The sequence below is a fragment of the Grampus griseus genome, assembly GCF_964374135.1.
Source record: "Grampus griseus genome assembly, chromosome: 6".
Lineage (NCBI taxonomy): Eukaryota > Metazoa > Chordata > Mammalia > Artiodactyla > Delphinidae > Grampus > Grampus griseus.
In genome coordinates, this window is record NC_139000.1 from 32,967,070 (window position 1) to 32,989,571 (window position 22,502).

Below are 22,502 nucleotides of genomic sequence, written 5' to 3' on the forward strand. Positions count from 1 at the left end.
GAGAAAGTTATTGACTCAACTGTGGGAGTAGCTGGGGGCGTAGAGATCCAGAAGCGGAGGCTGGATGATGGCAGAGGAGCCCTGGCGTGGCAGCATGTGGAGCTGCTGGCAGGCGCTGCAGCGAGGCTGCTGGGGGAACCCAGGGCAGGGCGTGCTGTCTGTGCCCGCTGGCGGCTGACTGAACTGGCCGTGGCTCGGGGGAAAGCGAGGACAAACTGGAGCCTTGATGGCCGTCCACCTGCCAGTTGTCATGCACAGTCCTCCTGTGGTTAACCCTGACCCAGAGCCAGGGGCGGGGGTCTGGGAAACGGGGTTCTGGCTCAGCCAGGTCGGCACCTGATGTCCACCGCCCGCACTGCAGTGCTCTGGACCCAGGCAGTCATTCCTATTCCTGTTTCCTCAGGTGGAAGCATAGACAGTGTTCTGTCCCAGATCGCTGCCCAGAGGAAAAAAGCAGCCGGATTATCTGAGCAGAAGCCCAGCCATCGGTCAAGTCCTGTTGGGCCAGCGCCTGGCTCCAGCCCGTCTGAGCTCCTGGTCTCCTCTGCATGCGGCAGTGTTCCTGGTGGCAAGGTGCTTGTTCTGTTTCCGTCTGCTCCTCTGACGCTCACAGGTCCTGTTCTAGCATGGTCCACGCCTGGGGAGCACAGGCGGTGCCACCGTCGTGGGATAGGACTAAACCTCCCATCTGGCCGCACCTGGGCTTTCTGAGAAGGGTGGCTGCCGAGATCATACCCTGTGCCCTTGGTCTCCTGCACACGTGTGTTCACCTCTCGCCCGATCTCCAGGATACCTGCAGGTGGGAGGGGTGCTGAGGTGCGGTGCGATGCCGGGGTGAGCACTAAGTTCTCCAGCCCTATACTGGTCATCCAGCCTCACACGGCACGTGTTTTTGTTCACTGATTTAGAGCAAAAGGGTTCAGAGTGTGGGTTCAGGAGCAACTGCCTGGGTTCTAATCACAGCCTCACACTTCAGCATTTAGAATGGGGCTGGTACCTGGTATGCCTGTATAAGTGTCAGCCCTTACTGTTGACAGTCGTAGCAGTAGTATTTGTACTCCTTTCTTATGCATCCACTGTCCACATCTTTGGAGCATCTGCTCTGTGCCTGGCACTTCCAGCAGTGAGGATCCAGCAGTGAACCAGGGCTTTGGTGACCGTTCTCAGGGTGTCACTGCAGACACAGCCATCTCACACTGGTGTGGTAGGGTCTGCTGTGGAGAGGGGAGGATGCTGTGGGGCACGGCTGGGTTTCTGCCGAGGCTTGAGGGCGTCAGTGACATCTAGACAGGGCTCTGAAGGATGAAGTGCCAGATGAAAGGGGCAAGGGTGGGGTGAGGGGGAGACTGTCCCAGGGTGAGGGGACGGCACGTGCAGAGCACCGGAGATGAGAGTGTGGTGTAGGAAAGGAACTAAAGGGAGGTTGGTGGGCAGGACAGAGCCAGGGCCTCACCTCCCTGCTCTGGCACCTTTCCTCCATTAGTGCAGCCCCAGAGCAGTCACCACGCTGGTAGCAAACTGTGGGATTTGCAATGCGTGGAAAACCCCACATGCCTCTGGGAGGGGAGGTCTTCCAGTGTCTTCAGAATCTTCCCCCTCCACCTCCTAAGTCCCTCCTCTGGGGCTGATTAATGGAGTGAGCCCCCAGAGTGTGGGTACCTAGTCATGAGCATGAACTGGCTCCTTTACCAGATGGCTCTCCAGGTGCCCCTACAGTGGGGCAGTATAGCCCATTTCCTCCTCTGAGAGGACCCCAAGTCCAGGCACAACCGCACTCTTCATCTTATTTTCTAGATGTCTTAAGCTTTTTCCCTGAGAAAAGTTAGATCGTCTGAAGGCCTCACTCTTGGACCTTTGCCCAGAAGTGCCTCCAGAGATTGATGTCTTAATGGATGTATGAGAAATAGTCTTTATTGTCTGCCCAGCCACTGTTGGTTATACAACTCTTTTTGTTATTCAAAGTCCCTTACACAGTTGGACCTGTATAATTAGTTTCTTTACAATATAACTCCAGAAAAAATTTCTCTCTATACATTAGCATATTTTCTATTATGTTCAAAATTACTTGTGTAATAGGATTTATGTAATTAAGTTCCTTTTAGAATTCAGCTCTACGGAAAAAATGTCTCTACTGATACTTCGATACATTTTATTTCTTCAGATACTTCGATACATTTTATTTCATCAGATAGTAAGAATTCTATAATTAGCATATTTCACTTTTTGCCTTTGCTGCTAGGAGACTCAGCTACTCATTAAGGTAAATCTGCTACTCTAGAATTTTGATATAGTTTTCCTCTTCTCTGTTGTCTAAAATTTTCTGTTTCTATTTTGATGGTCTTATTAGATGTATTATATATTGTTAGCTTCCTTTAATTGGTGTTGGAAATAGGTAGGCATCTAAGTTATAAATTAAATTAACTATTACCTCACTTGGATGCACCTATCATTTAATCTATATACAAGTGTGTTCTGATGAAAGGAAATTGTGTCTAAAGATGCATTCAGGAAACAGAAGACTGGGGAAACGATTCAGTTTAATGATCACCTGATATTCTTAACATAAGAATATACTGTAATCCTGGGGAGCTATTTAAAAATTCAGATTACTGGGTTCCACACAGCATAACTGAATGAAACTCTTAGGGTAGGGTTAGGGGAATCTGTTTTTCTCCCCAGAGAGTGTTGCAGCCAGCCCAGCCCAAGTTCTTAGAAACCACTGCCCTAAACCAAAGGACACAGGAGTGGGCTTTCTGTCAAAGGCTCCAGCAGCAAAATGGAGACATGAAGTGCTTTTCAAAGACTGCGTTAGGAAGAATTAGAAATTAGTATTCAAAATATGAGCCTCCTAAATCTGGGTTTTGTACTTCGCTTAAAACAAGCACCACTGCGATGGCGGGATATTTGTAAGGCATGGCTTCTCACATGAAGTGTGCCTTAGGAGACCCAGAATTGGGGGGAATGGGATCAGAGTATGCTTCAACACTTCCCAGATCTCAGGAAGCCCAAAGGCCCACTGGGAATGTCAGCTTTCTGTTCCCACCCGAAAGCACAGTGGTTTAAAACAGAAGGCATTTCTTTTGCTTGCAAGTCTGTGGCTGGGCAGTTTAGTCTTGACTTAGTTAGGCAGTTCTTCTGGTCTGAGGGGATCACTTAGATGTTTGGCTTTTGGCTGGGGTGACCAAAAAAACAGGGCCATGTATGCCCACAGCAAGCTTGGGTATGTTCTAATGGCACTAGTCAAAGGCATAAGTTGAAAACCAATCAAGTAACTAAGTCATCACACCCTCTGTGCAGGAGACCACACAGAGTTACATAGCAAAGGGTATTGATCCAGGGAGGGGTGGAGATGATGCCATTACATGATCAATCTGCCACACTGCGGATGAGAGGAATGGTTCAAATATTTCAGAGCATCCCAAATTTTATATTTATCTGCTCCCTCCCGAATAATGCTGCACACAAGGCCTAGAGTATTGTGTTTCTTTGCTCTTGGCTGGGATAGATCTGTTTCTTAGGGATATACCAATTACCTTCTGCTTAACCAGAAGCTTTATTATGGAATGTCTGTCTTTATAGAAAAAGCAGAGGAAGAATTCCTTAATAATATAGGCAGCTTATTGACAAAGTCTTTTAAAACGTAAGAAAGGGACTTCTTTTTCCACTCTGGGTTGTAGTTAGCTCTAAGGAGCGTTAAAGCCCTAGCAGAAGGAAAGGTGTACCCATTTCCAGGCAGGAAAATATTTGTCCTGGTCTCTACTATTCTAAATGAGTTGTCCAATTTTTAGCATAAATTATAAGACGTACAAAAAAGGCAAGAAACACCACACTCCCAAGAAGTAAGGCAGTCATCAGAATCTGATGTAGATGTGAAACAGGTGTTGGAATTATGTGACAGGAAATTTAAAAGAACTACAATTAATATGTTAAAGGCTCTAGTGGAAAATTTGAACAGCATGCAAGATCCTATGAGTAACAATTTCAGCAGAGAAATGGAAACTATAAGAAAGAATCAAACGGCAATGCTAGAAATAGAAAACCTGTAACAGAGATTAGAAATGCCTCTGATGGGCTCCTCAGTAGACCTGACACAGCCAAGGAAAGAATCAGTGAACCTGAAGATAGGGCAATAGAAATTACCCAAACTGAAACACAAAGTAAAAAAGAAGGTAAAGCAAAAAAAAAAAAAGCAGAGCACCCAAAAGCTGTGAGATAATATCAAATACTCTCACATACAAGTAATTGGAACCCCTGAAGAAAGAGAATGGTGGTGCAGAGGAATATATATGTATTTTTTAATGACCAAGAATTTCTCCCCAAATTAATGACAGATGCCAAACCATAGGTCCAGGAAGTTAAGAGAACACTAAATAGGATAAATACCCAAAAAAGAACACTTTGTCAGAGTAATTCACCATATTAACAGACTAAAGAATAAAATGCAAAAAAGCACTTGGCAAAATTCAAACTCCATTCACGATCACAACTTTTGGCAAATTAAGAATTGAAAAGAAATTCCTGGACCTCATGTAAGATACCTGTACTTAGCATCATACTTAATGGTGAAAGACTGAGTGTTTTCCACCTAAGATCAGGAATAAGGATGTTGTCTCTCAACTTTGTACCAAAAACTATAGCTAGTGTAATAAGGTAAGAAACAAATAAAAGGTACACAGATTGGAAAGGAAGAAAGAAAACTATCTCTATTTTTAGATGATATGATTGTCTGCTTAGAAAACTCAAAAAAATCTACACAAAAGCTCCTAGGACTAAGAAGTGAGTTCAGCAGGGTCTCAGGATACGAGGTCAATATATAAAAGTCCCAATTGTATTTTTACACACTAGCAATGAACAATTAGAATTAGAACAGTTAGACTTTTAAAATATGAAACTTAAAATATCATTTACAATACATTTGAAATGTATTATATGAAAATAAAATTATATGAAAATGTATTATGAGAATGTAATACTTAAGTATAAATCTAATAAAGTATACGCAGAGTCTATAAGTTGAAAACCACAAGACACTGATAAATCAAATAAGCTTAAATAAATAGATATCCATTTTTTTGTAATTTGATCTATAGATTCAATGTAATCCCAATTAAAATCCCAGCTAGCTTTTTGTAGAGATCTAGAAAGTGATTCTTAAATTTATATTTAGATGCAAATAAACTATAATAGGCAAAAGAATTATGAAAAAGAGAATCATAATACCTAGTTTCAAGACTTACTATAAAACTACAGTACAGTATTAGGGAAGGACAGACACACAGGTCAATGGAACAGAATAGAGAGGCCAAAGAATAATCAACTGAATTTTTGTTTTTTTACAAAGGTGCAAAGGCAATTCAACAAAGAAAGGGTAGTCTTTTCAACAAATAGTGCTGGAACAATTAAATATGCAGGAAAATGAACCTTCACATATTTCTCACAGCTAATTCAGAGATTAACTCAAAATGGATCATAGACTGAAATACAAAATGAAAAACTATAAAATTTCTAGGGGAAAGTCTGTGTGACTTTGGATTTGGCAAGTAAGTTTAAGATATGGTACCAAAAGCATGATCCATAAAAGAAAAAAATGTTAAATTCGACTTTATGAAAATTCATATCTTTTGTCTGTAAGAGACAGCATTAAGAGAATGAAAAGACAAGCCACAGACTAGACAATATATTTGCGAATCATGTATCTGATAAAGGTCTTGTATCCAGAATAAAGAACTCTCAAAACTCAACAATGAGAAAACAACCAATAAATTTTAAAATGGGCAAAGTATCTGAAAAGTATCATGAAAGAAAATATGCAGATGGCACGTAAACATATGAAAAGATGTTCAACATCATTATTTAGGGAATGCTACTTAAAACCACAATGAGACAGCACTCTACACCTATTATTAGACTGCCTAAAATTAAAAAAAAAATTAAGTTACAAGTGCTGTGAGAATGTGGAGCTACTGGAATTCCCATTCATTGCTGGTGGGAATGCAAAAATGATACAGCCGCCTTGAAAAAGTTTGTCAGTTTCTTATAAAACTAAACATACATATAGCATGTGACCTGGCTCTCTCACTCCTAGATATTTACCCAAATGAATTTTTTTAAACTTCTGTTTATACAAAAATCAGTTTGCGAATGTTTACAGCAGTTTTTTCATAAATACCCCAAACTAGAAACATCTCATAACAGGTGAACAGGTAAACTAACTGTGGTAATATCCATGCAATGGAATACTACTCAGCAATGTAAAATAACACACTACTGACACATGCAGTAACTTAAATGAATCTTAGAGGCATCATGCTGCATCAGACAAAAAAGTGTACATATCGTTTGATTCCATTTATATGACAGTATACAAAAGGCAAAACTATAAGGATGGAAAACAGATCAGTTATTTCCATGGGTTGGGATGGGGGGAGGGGTTGACTAGAAAGAGACAGCACAAGGGAATATGGGGGATGATGGAACTGTTCCATATGGTACTCTGTTGGTGGAATACACAACTCTACGTATTTATCAATACCTGTAGAATTGTACACAACAGTTATTTTTACTGTATGCAAATTTTAAAAAAATCAACCAGAACCTAAGGATGTACGCAGACTATGACAACAGATGTAGTTGTATTACAAGTGAATGACATAACTGCACTGTAGGAGGTGGGAGAAAACATGTAAATGGATATTGTGAGAGTAAAGTAAAGACAAAAAGAACTGTACAAAAGCATTGTACTCTAGTTGATTTTTTTTTTAATTGGGGTATAGTTGTTTTACAATGTTGTGTTAGTTTCTACTGTACAGCAAAGTGAAGTAGAGTTCCCTGTGCTATACAGCAGGTTCTCATTAGTTATCTGTTTTATACATAGTAGTGTATATATGTTAATTCCAATCTCCCAATTCATCTGAGGTTTTTTTTTTCTTGCAGGCGTTATGGTGTAGCAGTTGTGAAGCTACTTTACATATATATACCTTTTGTGTACATATACACTTTATATATATACTAGGGTTGAACAAATAAGTAAATATATTATAGATAATGAGCCCAGTTTTTAACTGTCAGAGATTGAGTCAAAGGGGAAATGCTAGAACTAATCCTGTGAGTATTGGATTGGAGTCAGAGGTATCAGTATAAATCAGTATGAATGTATGCATAAATATACATATATACACAGATTGATAGACATAGGAATATACTTACTGTAGAGCTATGTGTGTATGCATGGGTTAGTAGACTTCATATATTTCCTTGCTCTGTTCACTGAGAGGACCTAGAAGCAGTGATATCCCAGTAGCCATGAGCAACCTACTATCCAGATTTTGGTTTCTAAATAGCACCCTCCAATAAAAGGGACCAGGGCATAACAGTAGTATTGGATTATAACCCAGAGAATAAATATCCACAAGCCCATGCTGATACGAATAAATAACTGAATAAATAAATCGGGGGAGAAGAAACAAGTCTTCTGTACAGAAGAATTCCAAGTAATAAATGTGGAAGGAATAAGGGAAATAGCAAAACACCATTAGAACATCACAGTAGTAATTGCTCCAGAGAAGATGCACCAAAGAATGTTAAAATTAGCAGGCAAAACTTTTAAGAAAAAACAAAACATTTAGCTCAAAATGTCTCCCCAAATATTTATTGGTTATAAAGGGAAAAATAGTAACTTCACAATGGAGAAACCTGACAGACAACACCTTAACTAAGTCATCAAGGCTAGCATCAGTGATAAGGTACTGATACTTTGTATCTCCTGGTGTGATGCACTGAGAATGGCGCATCACCTCAGTGGTCATCAACCTCAAAATCCATAAGTAAATCTAATTATGAAAAAATAAGACACATCCAAATTGAGGGACTGTCTACAAATACCTGACCAGGACTCTTCAAAAGTGTCGAGGTCATGAAAGACAAGGCAAGACCAAGGAGTTTTCACAGATTGGAGGAGACTAAGGAGACCTAACAAGTCAATGCAGCATGGATCCTGGACCAGAATAAGAATCAGTGTAACAACTAGTGATATTTGAGTACCGTCTGTAGTTTAGCTGATACTGTCCCAGTGTTAATTTCTTAGTTTCTGTCATTGTAAGTCTAAGAGTACTCACAAACATAGAAAACAAATTTACGATTACCAAAGGGGGGCAGGGAGGGACAAACTAGGAGTATGGGATTAACAGATACAAACTACTATACATAAAATAGATAAGCAACAAGGATTTACTGTATAGTCCCAGGAATTATACCCAATATCTTGTAATAACCTATAATGGAATGTAAACTGCAAAAAAACCCTACCCAAATCACTATGTTGTACACCCCAAACTAGCACAACATTGTAAATCAACTGTACTTCAATAAAATAAAGTATTTCAAAATAAGAAGGGCTTTTTGTGTGCAACACACACAAAGGAAAAATAATAAGTGTTCTGTGGTGAAAGGTTAGAAGTGACTGGTTTAAATGAAGAAACATGAAGAGCGGAATGGGCCTTCGTTTGTAATAAGCCACACTTCCATTTTAGAGCTGGTTAACTGAGAGGTTAGGGGACTCAGCCAAGGACACAATATTGCAGCTGTAGGGGCAGAACTAGGACCCGGGTTTTCTGGCTCCTTATGTGCCACTTTTTCCATCCCATTCCCTGCCTCTCTGCTCCAGGGGAGGATTTTCCTGTAACTGTTTTGATAATACTGTTTCTGCTTTGCATGTTTTCTTAAGTAGATGTCATAGTCCTGGTTAGATATCTTGTTGAGTCAAATGTCCCACATGTTCCCTGTTGTGGGTGTCTGTTTGAATCATGTGTACCCTCCAGGTGATGGCTTATGTATTTGTCTTATTCTTTTTTATTTTTTTTGACTTTATAATCAAATTTATTAATAACCTCTGGAAATAAGAAAATATTACACATTTACACAATGAAGGATAAAGGCCTTTCTAATCTACAGACGTACAGAGACAGATAAAGAGGGCTTATAGCTTGGATTCTAAAATTTCAGTCACAGGTCAAGAGTAAATGCAGAAACCCCAAATCTCACCAGTCCTGGTATGAAAGTTGTTTTCCCTCCCAGTGGGCAAAGGACTCAATTGATTTGGGCTCAAAATTGTATTTGTCGGGCTTCCCTGGTGGCGCAGTGGTTGAAAGTCCGCCTGCCGATGCAGGGGACATGGGTTCGTGCCCCGGTCCGGGAAGATCCCACATGCCGCGGAGCAGCTGGGCCCGTGAGCCATGGCCTCTGAGCCTGCGCGTCCGGAGCCTGTGCTCCACAATGGGAGAGGCCACAACAGTGAGAGGCCCGCGTACCACAAAAAAAAAAAAAAAAAATTGTATTTGTCTTATTCTTTTCAGCAGAAACTGGAGACGAGCAAAAGGCCTCCATCTGGAACTTCCACTACCTCCAAAAGCACCTCCCCCACGCTCACGCCTTCACCTTCTCCCAAAGCGCAGGCAGCCGAGTCCTCCGTGTCCTCCTCCTCATCCCACCGGCAGTCCAAGAGCAGCGGGGGCTCCAGCAGTGGCACCATCACTGATGAGGGTGAGTCCCCGGGGTCCTGAAAGCCCGCCCTTTCCTCTTCACCATGGTAACCTAGCAGCTGCCCTTCTTTGCTATAGCCATCCTAGTTCAGGTGTTTTATCATTTTTTCAGTCAGACAAAAACACCTGTCTTTCCCCTTCCCTGATTCTACCTTGTATTTTTGTCTTCATTGAGCTTACATACCTGAAAGGTGTATAGTAGTTTTTGAATGTAGGTGAGTTTTGTTTATATATACAAACAAACACCCATAGAACTGCTTCTCCGACCCCAGTTATGTACCTTTTCCTGGACCTTGTACAAATCAGAACTCTGTCAGTTGCAAGGGATGGAATCTCCACTCAAACTGATTTAAGCAAAAACAATACCAAAAACTGATAATTTGTTGGCTCATATAATGGAAATATCTAGGGTGTTCTTCAGGTGTGTCTGGATCCAGGTGCTTAGGGAATGTTTTTCTCCATGTCTCAGGTAAGCTCTCTTCAGGTAGTGGCAAGGACATACCCAGCAGCTCCATGCTTACTTCTTCCTACTAACTTAACAACCCCAGCAGAAAGAGTGCTGCTTTCTTAGTAGGTACAGCAAAATCCCAGGGGTAAAGGTCATTGTCCTGTCTTGGCTATATTTATAACAACTTGGGTTGTTTGCCCATCCTTGACTATCTCTGTGTCCCCAAGGGTGGAGTGTGTCTGCCTTTGGAGCCAGGGTTGGGGTCAGGTCTGTGTGGATTGGGAGAGGGAGAGAAGTAGCTCCTCAGAGGAAAATGGAAGTGGATGGAGGGCAAGCAAAAGCAGGAGATGTAACCAGGAGAACGTTGGAAGTTGCATGAGTGGGGATGATGAGGAAAGGAAGATGGACCGGACGGCCGGGCAGGGGTGGAGGCTGTGCAGTGAGGCCCCAGATAAAGATGTGAAGATATAAAAGATAAAGGAGAGAAGAAGCTCATCCTTTACAACTCCCCTCTGGTGGCTCCTGGGAGCAGGGATGGGGGAGGAGGGAGCAGGGCTTTGGTGAGAGATGGGGCCCAGGCAGGTGCAAATCAAGGAGTATAAATCAGAGAGGGGAGGAGACTCTCATTGTGTGTGTGGTCCTCACAAGTGCATTTGCAGGCATCTTGCTGCAGCTACTGGGAGGGAGTGCAGAGCAGGTTCTGCCCAGCAAGTGATAAGTTGAAATCAACTGCACAGGCTCTGGTCTGTACTGAGTTGATAAATGTACACTGCCATTGGCATCCGCTTTATTTGGGGCTGCTTTTATTGTTTTGTGATATCTAGTGCAATCATTTATAAAAGCTTCAGAGATTCACTTAGCAACCCCATTCCTCCCTAACTGTGTTTTCTCTTTTTTATATAATGTTTTTTTCTTTTTCTTTTCTTTTTTTTTTTGGCCACACCATGTGGCTTGTGGGATCTTAGTTCCCCAACCAGGGATTGAACCCAGGCCCTTGGCAGTGAGAGCGTCGAGTCCTAACCACTGGACCACCAAGGAATTCCCCCTAACTGTGTTTTCTGTGTGGAATCTTAATTTCCCTACCCATGAACTCTCCCGCCTCAGAGGCTTTCAGGAATCTAAACTCCTACAGTTTCAGTTTGGGATTTGTACCCCACCTTTTTCCAAAAAAAGAGTTGAGACAGTCATCAGAATGCACTGTCTATGCCCACTTTGCTCCCCTCTCATTCATTATTTAAAAAAAGGTTTGCAAAGCCTAGTTGGGATAAAAACAGGAGGACCTGACAGCAAATTCTTTTTAGATTACCTTCTCTGGCTTAGAAAGCCTAGTTTTCCCTCCTGGGGTTCCTGGGTCCCGAGGCAGCCAGACCCTTGTCCTTCAGGCATTAGATTATCACAGACCAGAGCCTGCAATCTATCCCCAAATAGCCATTCTTTATGATATTTTTGTGGGAAATCTGTAGCCTCAGTCAAGGACTGCATGCAAGCCTTTGCCCTGCTCATCCTCCCACCTGTGTCCGTCTGTTCATTCCTCCTGGAGGAAATGGTGGGGTGGTGACGACGTGGCCTTCTCAGCCTCACATTCCTACTATGAAGGTGACTGGGGTAGGCCCTGGGTGCTGTAACCTGTGCCAGTGTCAGCATAACTCATCATCAGGCTGGGGATTCAGATACATTCCACATAATAACATTAAATGATTGTAACGCAAGGTGGGATCAAACGTGTGTTATCAGCAAGGCACGAAGCACCATGGCAGTCTTCACTGAAGAGTGGCCCTCGTGCTGGGCCAGGAGGACTGAGAAGAGTGGGGGGCTGGGAGCCGGGAATGGTGGCCCAGAACCGATTGTTACATTTGTAGGAAACAGTTGAGCTGGCAATTAAACACAGCTGTTTAAAGTCAAATTACAACAACAAAAATATGTGTAAAAAAAAGACAGGGACTTCCCCAGCGGTCCAGTGGTTAAGACTCCATGCTTCCAATGCAGGGGGTGTGGATTCGATCCCTGGTTGGGGAATTAAATCCCACATACTACATTGTGCGGCCAAAAAGTTTTAAAAAATAAAAATAAAAATGCTTAAAAAAAAAGAAGACAAAAAAAAAGTCAAACTGCATGAACTTATAATTAAGCTGATTATGTTACATGTAAAGGTATGTGGCATTTAAAACAAAATATATTATTTACTGATTTTTAGTGCGTTTTACTAATACCTGTTCTCTTAAGATTCTTTATGTCTCCTTTATCTACGTGGTGGGAATACTGTGTATTGATGTGTTACTGCTGTGCATCTTTCCCAATTCCACTTCCAGGAACATGATGTTGGTAGGTTGAAATTGACCACAATGGGGCATTTATACCACGAAAATCAGCAAATACCCACTAGGGCTTGATTTAATGTTTTAAAGAGCATCTGGATGTCATCTAGACAGTGACAGACACAGTGTTAATTATACAGGTTAAACTTTAACTATTTAACCTGTTATATTGAAAATAACATTAAAAATTGAGAAAATATTCTTCAAGATTTTGAAAACCATTATCTGATTCAGCAAAGTTGCTCACATGAAGTTCCAACGTATGTCTTCATCATTTCATTTCATCTCGCACGTTCACGTAAACGGAAGCATTAGTGAGCCTTCATGTAGGAGCTACACTCATTGGCTATGTCTTCAAGAGTAAGGCAAAAATCAATGAAGGCATTCAGTGAGACGCCTGAAATGCAGTGAAGGCATTGGCTATATGGAATTTATAATACAGAGTATTGTGTAATTTATTATTGTATGTAAATTGTGCACACACATCCTTAAATCAGTAAAATCATGTACTTATATACGTGCGTACATTCCCCCTCCCAGAAATCCAGTTGTTAAACATTTACCAGCACACAGATGTGGAGACAGACTCGTGGAGGGAATGACAGCAGCAAAGCATGATAGGCGTCATGAGCCTATAATAGATTATGTGTGGACTGGGACTCGTTTCACCTCATACATCCTATTTCATTAGCACCTCTTCTGCAAAGCCTGTCCGGTCCCTTGGGCTGGTCAGCTGTCCTCTCTGTCCCCAGATCCCCTTATTCATGTGCTTCGCCATAAACTCATCACCAGTGGGAGAAGTGGCAGAGCAGTGTGTGTAGCAGAAGCCTGGTAGCTAAACCACTGTGTTTGAATCCCTGCTGTGCCATGGACTAGTGGTGTGACCTCACTCGAGATATGGTACCCAGCTTTCTGTGCCTTCCTCATCTGCAAATGGGGACAGTAAGAGGGCCTACCTCATGGGGTTGTTAAGAGGAGATGCATCATCCATACAGGGTGCCTGACAGTGAGCACTGTGCATCAGCTGTCATCCTCTTCATTATATCTTCCCAGCTACACTGAGTTCCTTCACAGCATGGACGTTTCCATCCTTGCATTCCCAGTACGTAGTAGGCACAGTAGTAGCCACTGTTGAATGATGAATGAGTGAATAAAAGGACCTCTGACCTCCTAACCTCCAGTCCACTCTTTTGTAAGCTGCCCCCGCTGCCCCAGGACCTTTGCACTTGCTGTTCTCACTGTCTGGATGCTGCCTGGTGCGCTTTGCCTTGATATCTGCACAGCTCACTCCTTCATTTACTGCTCAAATATCTCCTTCTGAGAGGCCTTCCCTGACCGCCCTCTATAAAACAACATTCTCACATCCCCTGTCAACCTCCCCCACCCTGCTCTGTTCTTCCTCATTGCCTTGAGCCTGACAGCCTGCTTATGGTCTGCTTTGGTCCCTATTGAGCCCCCAGTGCCTAGTCTGATAAATCCTTATCGAATGTGTGAAGGAATGTTTCTTAAAGCCCCCACAGATGCTGCTTTTGTCTCCTTTATCTTCCCTGCTCTGATAACTTGATACTCAAAATTTTCTGTTTTCCCCTGGTCTGTGCCCATCTGGCTCTGCTGTCCCATTCAGACACGCCCTTCCTTCAGGAAGCCCACAGCCTCCGAACGCTTGAGGCAAACCTTGACTCTGGTCTGAAGCCCACCTACCTGTTCTCTCCAGTTCTTTCTCTGTCTAGCTGAGGACTGCTGGCATTAGTGTTTACTGCAGCTGTAGCTAACAACAGTCAAGAAATCATAATTAAAAATTGTTCTGGGACAGACGGGAGGGTTTTAGTCCCAGCAGCTAGACCTCCAAGAACTTGATGGTCCCGCCATTGGAGAGTCAGCCTTTGGAGCCTGGCCATGAACTGCCCCCACATCTTCTGTCTTCATAGCCCAATCTGGGGTTTTGGCAAATGCTGAGAGCCTGCCCTAAGGGAAGATTATGGTCAACAGGTGGCTCGGGACCCACCTTCAGCTTCATCCCCAGGAACGCACCTTAGATCTGTTTTCTGTGTTGGGGTTTCTGGTAGAATTTCAAAATAAGATTACCACTGTTTTATGAAAGTTTGAAGATCACTCTTGATACATTTTACCCAATGCTAAAATATCTTATTTTACATTCTTTCCCTCTTGAAGATGAACTGACTGGAATCCTTAAGAAATTATCACTTGAGAAATATCAGCCCATTTTTGAGGAGCAAGAGGTAAGGATGTTCTTTTTTGTTTTTTTTGTTTTTTTTGGGTTTTTTTTGGTTTTTTTGCAGTACGCGGACCTCTCACTGTTGTGGCCTCTCCCGTTGCGGAGCACAGGCTCCGGACGCACAGGCTCAGCAGCCATGGCTCACGAGCCCAGCCGCTCTGCGGCATGTGGGATCCTCCCGGACTGGGGCACGAACCCATGTCCCCTGCACAGCAGGCGGACTCTCAACCACTGCGCCACCAGGGAAGCCCAGGATGTTCTTTCTGAATGTCAATTTATATCTTACCATAAAACAGTTGTCTAAATATGTAGGTTGTCATCCTGTAAGCCTAGATTGATCTTTTTCACTTAGATAGCTGAGGAAATAGAATTCTTGTTCAGCACATTTGGTTCAGTTCATAACAGTGAAATCCTGGGGACCTTATAACTTGTTTTATTATAATAGAATTGTATAATTTTGAACTCTGCTCTCTAGTTGAAGGGGATTACCTGGCACGTTCTTAGGTTTAAAGCAGGTAAAAAAGCAAATCCTGATGAACCTGTGTTCAGTATCTGGATGTAAATAGTCTGTGTTAGTCTAAGAGGTTCCTATTTGCTCTAAAGCGCTGACCACCACATTTTTAAAAATTACTGTCCTGCAGTTTGGCAGTTTCTCAAAATGTTTAGCAGAGTTACCTTATGACCCAGAAATCCCTCTCCCAGGTATATACCCAAGATAACTGAAAGCATGTGTTCACACAGAGTGTTCATAGCAGCACTATTCTTAGTAGCCAAAAAGTGGAAACGACCCAAATGCCCCTCAGTTGATGAATGAATAACTAAGACGTGTTACCTCTATACCATGGAATGTAGCTAGGTCATGAAAAAGAAGGAAATGCTGATACACACTACAACATGGATGAGCCTTGAAAACACTGTGCTAAGTGAAAGTAGTCACAAAAGGCCGCATATGGTATGACTCCATTTATATACAGTGTCCAGAATAGGCAAATCTATAGAGACAGACAGTAGATTAGTGGTTGCCAGGGAATGTGGGGAGGATAGAATGGGAGTGATTGCTAATGAGTATGGGTTTTCTTTTTGGGGTGATGAAAATGTTCTAAAATTAAGTGTGGTGACGGTTGCATAACTCTGCACTAAAAATCTTTGAATTGCACACTTTAAATGGGTGAATTGTATGGTAGGTGAATTACATCTCAATAAGATGTTAAAATTTTTACTGTTGGCCAGATAAAACTCCTCAGTGGGCCCATTAGCCACCAGGGTGTAATCACTGGCTTAGAACATTCTGGTGCCCAGTTTAGCACATGACAACTGTCATAGTTATTGTAGCAATCACGAGAGTCACTCATTGTCCCCAACAAGCTTGAGATGCAGTTGAGGAGTTTGTTTTTTTTGGGGGGGGCGGGTAATACACAGTATATTGGCATTCAAAGTAAATACAACAGATCATGTTTAAATTTAAAAGGGTCTGCCTCCGAATAAAAGCCAAAAGCCATTATAAAAAAAGGCATTGTGGTTGTGAAGAAAATCCAGTCTCTATAAAAATAATTCAAGCTAAATTATGGCAAGAGAAATGTTCCTCACTGGGCAGATGAACTCAACCTAGTCAGTTTGATTTAAATATTATTTAACATTTTCTCTGTTATTTGAGAAGGCAGAATTATTTGGTCATTAGAATCTTATCTAATTCATAAATTCCAAAATCTGAGGAGTTTGTATTTTTGTTCAGGAAACAGTAAGGGGTGCTGTGGCTTTCTTCCTTGGTTTGCTTTTCTGCCCTATCCAGCCTGTCTTTCCTGCCTCCTTGATGTCTTAAACTTCAGTGGCGATTGTTCTCATCGTCAAAAAAATCTTTACTGTTTGCTGATGGCTGCCTGCTTTTATTTTATGCGTTCCGTGCTTTCTGAGGAGCTGGGTGTGGGGTCTCTGCCACAGGTCTGGGATGGTGGGGGAGGGGAGTATCCAGCAGGGCCAGGGGCAGGTGGTTTCCGTCAAAATCATGTCACCTCTTCCTTGATCTCGTTAGCACCTTGTGATCTGTAAAGTGTCCGAGGGATTCAGGGAGCTTATCCGTTATCAGAGGGGCCCTTTCTGCATCTCAGGGAGAGCTTGATGTTGGATAAGGGAGCAGACCCTTCCCCACTAACTCAAACCTGGTTCAAGATTTTTTTTTAAATCCATGAAAGTAAAGTGACTATTAAAAGAGATCAAGACAGGGAAGAAATTTCTCCTGGAGCTGAGGCCTAGGCAGGGATGACAGAAATGTTAGAATTTCTCTGGCAAAAACCAAGGATTGAACAGCTTTGAGATGCCCTTTTTTTTCTGGTAAAAACCAATGGCCCTTCTTTCCTTTATTGCTTCTGCTTGTTTATTTTCTCACTCTGTCTTTCCACAGTCTGCATCTCTCTTGTCCTTGGGGGGGGGGAAACATGGTGAGTACTGCCACATACTCACATTTTCTGTGCAGTATCGGATACTGTTAAAAGTGCAGCAACATTGGAATTAACTTTCTAGTACCAAGACTTGGATTTTTTACCACTCGAGTCACCCAGATTACCGTCTCAGAGACTTCCCTTACTTGTTTCGTTTTCAGAGTCTTTCCAGAATGCACCTCTCCTAAAAATCCCAGGCTTAGAGCTGAGGAGAGTTCGTTTTTTTTGTTTTGTTTTGTTTTTGTTTGTTTTTTATTTTATTTATTTTTGGTTGCATTGGGTCTTCGTTGCTGCGCGCGGGCTTTCTCTAGTTGTGACGAGCGGGGGGCTACTCTTCGTTGTGGTGCGTGGGCTTCTCATTGCGGTGGCTTTTCTTGTTGCAGAGCACGGGCTCTAGGCATGCGGGCTCAGTAGTTGTGGCGCATGGGCTTAGTTGCTCCGCGGCATGTGGGATCTTCCCGGACCAGGGATCGAACCCGTGTCCCCTGCATTGGCAGGCGAATTCTTAACCACTGCACCACCAGGGAAGTCCTGAGGGTTCGATTTTAATGATGTTTTCAAATAAACTTTCAGCATAAAGCCAGGACTTGGAAGTAGTAAATCATAATTAATTCACTGCTCATAAGCACTAATAGCTCGTTATCGTGATAGTCTGGTTGTGGTTGGGGAAAAGAGGTGTGGCGCCGAGCAGATAGCAGCGAATCCCCCTCTCTCTCCCCAGGTGGATATGGAAGCGTTCCTCACGCTCACCGATGGCGACCTGAAGGAGCTGGGGATTAAGACAGACGGGTCCAGGCAGCAGATTTTGGCAGCGATTTCTGAACTGAACGCAGGCAAGGTATTGTTCTCAATCTTTTTTTTTTTTTTTCCTGTTTCCAACAGCTGAGAGCTTCACTAGGATCCTCGGCCCCAGTGTTCCAGGGACCTTCATGGTCTGATTTCATCTCTCCCCCACACCTGGTGGACGACAGCCCCGCTCATACACCTCTCATGACCGAGGGGTCACTACCTTTGAGTATGCCTGTTCCTTTTCGAGATCTCTCTTCCCATAAGGTGGTTTCTCCTTAGATTTGGCTAAAACATTCCCTCCGGTCATCTCACCCCACCGGCCTGGGTTTTGCCCTCCGGAGCACAGTGGAAGTTGATTAAGACAGGCGGCAGGGTCAGGCCGACCTGGGTTTGAATCCCAGCTCCTCCACTTACAATGACCCTGGGCAAGTCACACCCTCCTCTGAGCCTCGCTTTCTTGTCTGTAGGGTGGGGGTGATGGGCTCGCTGCCGGGACTAAAATGCTCCGCAGAGCACCTGGCACACAGAGATCTGTCAGTCAGTGTTGTTGTTGTTGTTGGCATCCTGCATTTTTGTCTAATGTTCAACTTCTGTTTCACCAGCTTTAGAGCTAAAGATTAGCAAAGCCCCCACCCACCCATCCACCCACCCAAAGGCACATATGCAAAAAACAAACAAGCAAACAGAACACAAGAGAAGTGAGGCACCACTCACTCTGCAGACAGTTGTACAGTCGCTCTTGGGCTATTCACATTCCTTTGCCTTCTGTCTTTTTCCCTAACGTGGGCTGGATTTTTTTGGTCTCTTATTCAAGCAATAACGTATAAATACTTGCATACCTGTTGCTCTTTCACACTTAGCCGAACAGCTCCCCACTTGTTCGACGATAGTGACAGGTAAAATCTGGGATTTGACCATTGTAAATAGTACCAGAATGGACATCTCTGCGTTTTTGCTTTTTCTGCTGTTGTTTTGTTCTTCAGGCTGTGTTCCACAATACAAGGTTATGTTAGCGATCGTACTATTTTATGGTTCTTTCTATATATTGCCAGGTAGGCACAGAAATATTGAACAGACCTGTAGTGACAATCTCAGGTAAATATCCACGTAACAGTTTATCATTCACAGATCACTGTGCATACCTTTCCTCAGTTAATCCAGGAGGCCGGTACCCTCACACTCTCCTCGTGCAGCCCAGGAGCAGAGTCGGGGGTAGGGAGGGGGTCCTTCTCACTGGTTCCTGCAGCATCACACTGTGTGGAAGCAGCTCCTCCAGCCCTGCAGCCTCGCCGGGTTGGGGGCTGGTTTTTCTGCCATCGTGGTCGTCACTGTTTTGCCTGTGTGTAGGCTGTGAGGTCGTCCTTCAAAGTGATGTAGTCGGCATTGCTTCAGGCATTGCAGGTGTCTGCAAGCCTAAGCGTTTTCCTGCAGGTCTTTGCTGTGTGTTCTTTCTCCTCTGCAAGTGGCCTGTTCCTAAACACTGCTCACCTGTCCTGGGACCCTTGCTGCCTCACTTTACAGATAGGGAAGCAGAGGCTCCGAGAGAGGCAGTGAGCCCCAACTCGGAGACCAGCACCGTTTCTGCCCTGCCCTTAGACATGAGCAGCAGAAGGTGGGCAGGTCTCGGCTGCTAGGAAGGGTTCACCTAGGGAACGGAAGCCTCAGGGTGGCTTACTGCAGGTGGATCACCTGAAGCCAGCACTAAACTCTTCAGAGCATTGATTTACTCATGAGAAATCTCCCTTTAACTGTCTGCCATGTCCCAGGCACTGTGTGGGTGTTGAGCACTGAGTATCACTCAGTGCCCAGCATTGCTCTGAGCACGTCACATCTAGTCATTCGTGTAACCCTCACGAAAGCTGCTGAGGTTGTTTCCAGTTTACAGATGAGGGAACTGAAGCACAGAGAGATCAGGGAACTTGCCTAAGATCACACAGTCAGTAAGTGGCAGAGGCAAGATTAGAACCCAGAGTTTGTGTCCTGGCCTCTCTGCTATCCTGCCTCGGTATAATCCACAGGCACGGGACAGGCAAATTGTGTTGTGAGAGCTCCTGACTTAGAGTGGGGACTGGTAAGGCAAGGGCCTGGAAGACGTCCCCGAGGAAGGGCAGGAGGGCTGCAATGTGAAGGAAGACAGGAACCACCTGGCAAAGGGGTAGAAGAAAAGTGCAGACCAGGCAGAGGGCAGCACATGTGCAAAGGCCCTGCAGTGAGAAGATGTGTGGTGCATTTAAAGAACTAAAGGAGTGGCTGGAGCATGGAGAGAAAGATGCCTGGTGTGAGGGGAGGCCAGAGGGGACAGATTAAGGCTCTCAGGGTGGTTGAGGGTGACCCAGTCAAGTGTCCAAGGGCTTCGGGGTGGGGACTAGGTGAGTGATGGTAAGGAGGCTCTGGCTCAGAAGTTAGGACCCTTCCTCCTCCTGGCCTCCAAGGGCCAGATGTGTGAGCCAAGGGGAGGAAGGAGGTGAGGAAAGCCAAGCCTAGGCCAGTCGAGAAGGACAGAAAAGATTCTAGATGTAGGGCCAGTGAGGACCTCGGAGGGCATGGAAGGACGGGAGCTAGGTGTCCCTGGAGCCTGGCCTGGGGCTTGGTAGATGGTAACCGCTAATGCTTCTGGAACCTCTCCTCTGCCCTCAGTGGTTATGGCCTCCTTGGTCCGGAATCATAAAAAGAAAACAGACTGGGTTGGTTTGCAAATCTTAGGAAACTGTCATCATCAGAGTGGATGATGTGACATCTCAAGCCCACTCCAAAGGAGGACATTTGTCTTAAAGTCTGTACAGGCCTGAACATTTTTTTCTTTAAGTTTTCTCTGAAATTCATTGCCCCCCTTCTCCTTGTTTCTGTAACAGCTTGTATCCCATACTAAGCGGGGCCCCATCGAGAGGAACATCCGCTGGTGGTTGTCTTAGTTCGGGCTGCATAACAAAATACCCAAACCAGGTGGCTTGTAAATGGAAATTGAATTCTCAAAGTATGGAGGCTGGAAGTCTAAGATCAGGGTGCCAGTGGTTGAGTTTGGTGAGGGTCCTATTCCAAGTTGCACAATGCCACCTTCTCATGTGTCCCCATGTGACCCATAACAGAGAGAAGCCAATCTCTCTTATCTCTTCTTATAGGGACACCGATGGTGTCATGGGAGGCTGACCCTCATGAGCTCACCTAATTCTAATCACCCCCCAAAGGCCCCACCCCCTAACACCATCACATTGATGGCTTAGGGTTTCAACACAGGACACAAACATTCAGCCCAATACCGTGGTCTTCCTTGGGGGCCCCAGCTGATCATCTCCCAACTGAAAGATCCGGGTGCATCCAACATGCCACGCCACCCATGTCCTCCCCACAGGTAGCATCCACCCTGCAAAGTCAGGCAAACCCACGTGGAGATAGGTGCAAGGGGAAGGGGCTGAGCTGAACTGATCGCTGGAGAATGGCCCTATTATTCAAGGGTCAGTAGTGCCAAAGTCCTGTGGAAATGAGGACTGTGTGTCAAGTGCATCTTAGAGCAAAGGTATGATTGGGAGACGTTGAATATCACAAAAGCAAGTGTATCTTCCCTACTCTAGGTTACCATTGCAAGTCTGTGCTAGTTCTTAGAAAGAGCAAAGAACTTCTCAGGCCAAGTGTGGCTTCCAATAGCTCTTTGGACGCCTGGGGCCTCGGCTCTTCTGGGCTGGACCCGCCTGACCCCGACTCCTGTCTCCTTCTTGATTGCTCTAGGGCAGGAGCTTCTCCTAATGTTCATCCTCTTTCTTTCGAAACTGAACCTTGGCCAAAAGAGTACCCATTGTGGCTCAAATGCTCTGTACACATTTGAAAACTCAGGACACTTGGGAGAGGAGATGCCCAGCTTTCCTTGTCCCCTCACCCCCATGTCTTTCTAGCTGTGGTCCACAGCATGCTGGAGGGTTGTGGAATCAATTTAGTAGTTCATGAGTAGCATTTTAACAAGCAAAATAGAACAGAGCAGAAAATATGAACGTTCTTTGCAGGTAAGAAGGCTAAAGCTTGTTTAAGTTGTATGGATTTACATGTAACAGGGTTGTGATATAAAATATATTTCATACACAATCAAAAAAGTTTGAACATTTTAGCCAAAAAAATTTTTAATAGATCTTTATTAGAGTATAATTGCTTCACAATACTGTGTTAGTTTCTGTTGTACAACAAAGCGAATCAGCTATATGCATACACATGTCCCCATATCCCCTCCCTCTCGAGCCTCCCTCCCATCCTCCATATCCCACCCTTCTAGGTCATCGCAGAGCACGGAGCCAGTCTCCCTGTGCTATGCTGCTGCTTCCCACCTGCCAACTGTTTCACATTCGGTAGTGTATATATGTCGATGCTACTCTCACTTTGCCCCAGCTTCGCCCTCCCACCCCATGTCATCAAGTCCATTCTCTATGTCTACCTCTTTATTCCTGCCCTGCAACTAGGTTCATCAGTACCATCTTCTTTTTTTTCTAGATTCCATATATATACATTAGCATACGGTATTTGTTTTTCTCTTTCTGACTTACTTCACTCTGTATGACAGATGGGTCCATCCACCTCACTACAAATAACTCAATTTCGTTTCTTTTTATGGCTGAGTAACATTCCATTGTATATATATGTGCCACATCTTCTTTATCCGTTCATCTGTTGATGGACACTTAGGCTGCTTCCATGTGTTGCAAATACAGGGAAGCTATTGTAAATAGAGCTGCAATGAACATTTTGGTACATGACTCTTTG

At 43.9% G+C, this 22,502-nt stretch overlaps 1 protein-coding gene across 2 annotated transcripts in view; it reads left to right on the forward strand.

Annotated features, from left to right (window-relative positions):
* ANKS6 (ankyrin repeat and sterile alpha motif domain containing 6) overlaps nucleotides 1-22,502 on the forward strand; it is a gene marked incomplete at its 5' end in the record, with an annotated part of 53,167 nt that overhangs the window by 25,565 nt on the left and 5,100 nt on the right. For both annotated transcript variants that reach the window (XM_082656467.1, XM_082656468.1), the window contains 4 exons: nucleotides 404-573; nucleotides 9,354-9,537; nucleotides 14,472-14,539; nucleotides 17,692-17,808. In XM_082656467.1, coding sequence (XP_082512593.1) covers nucleotides 404-573; nucleotides 9,354-9,537; nucleotides 14,472-14,539; nucleotides 17,692-17,808 — 539 coding nt within the window. The remainder of the gene's footprint in view (nucleotides 1-403; nucleotides 574-9,353; nucleotides 9,538-14,471; nucleotides 14,540-17,691; nucleotides 17,809-22,502) is intronic.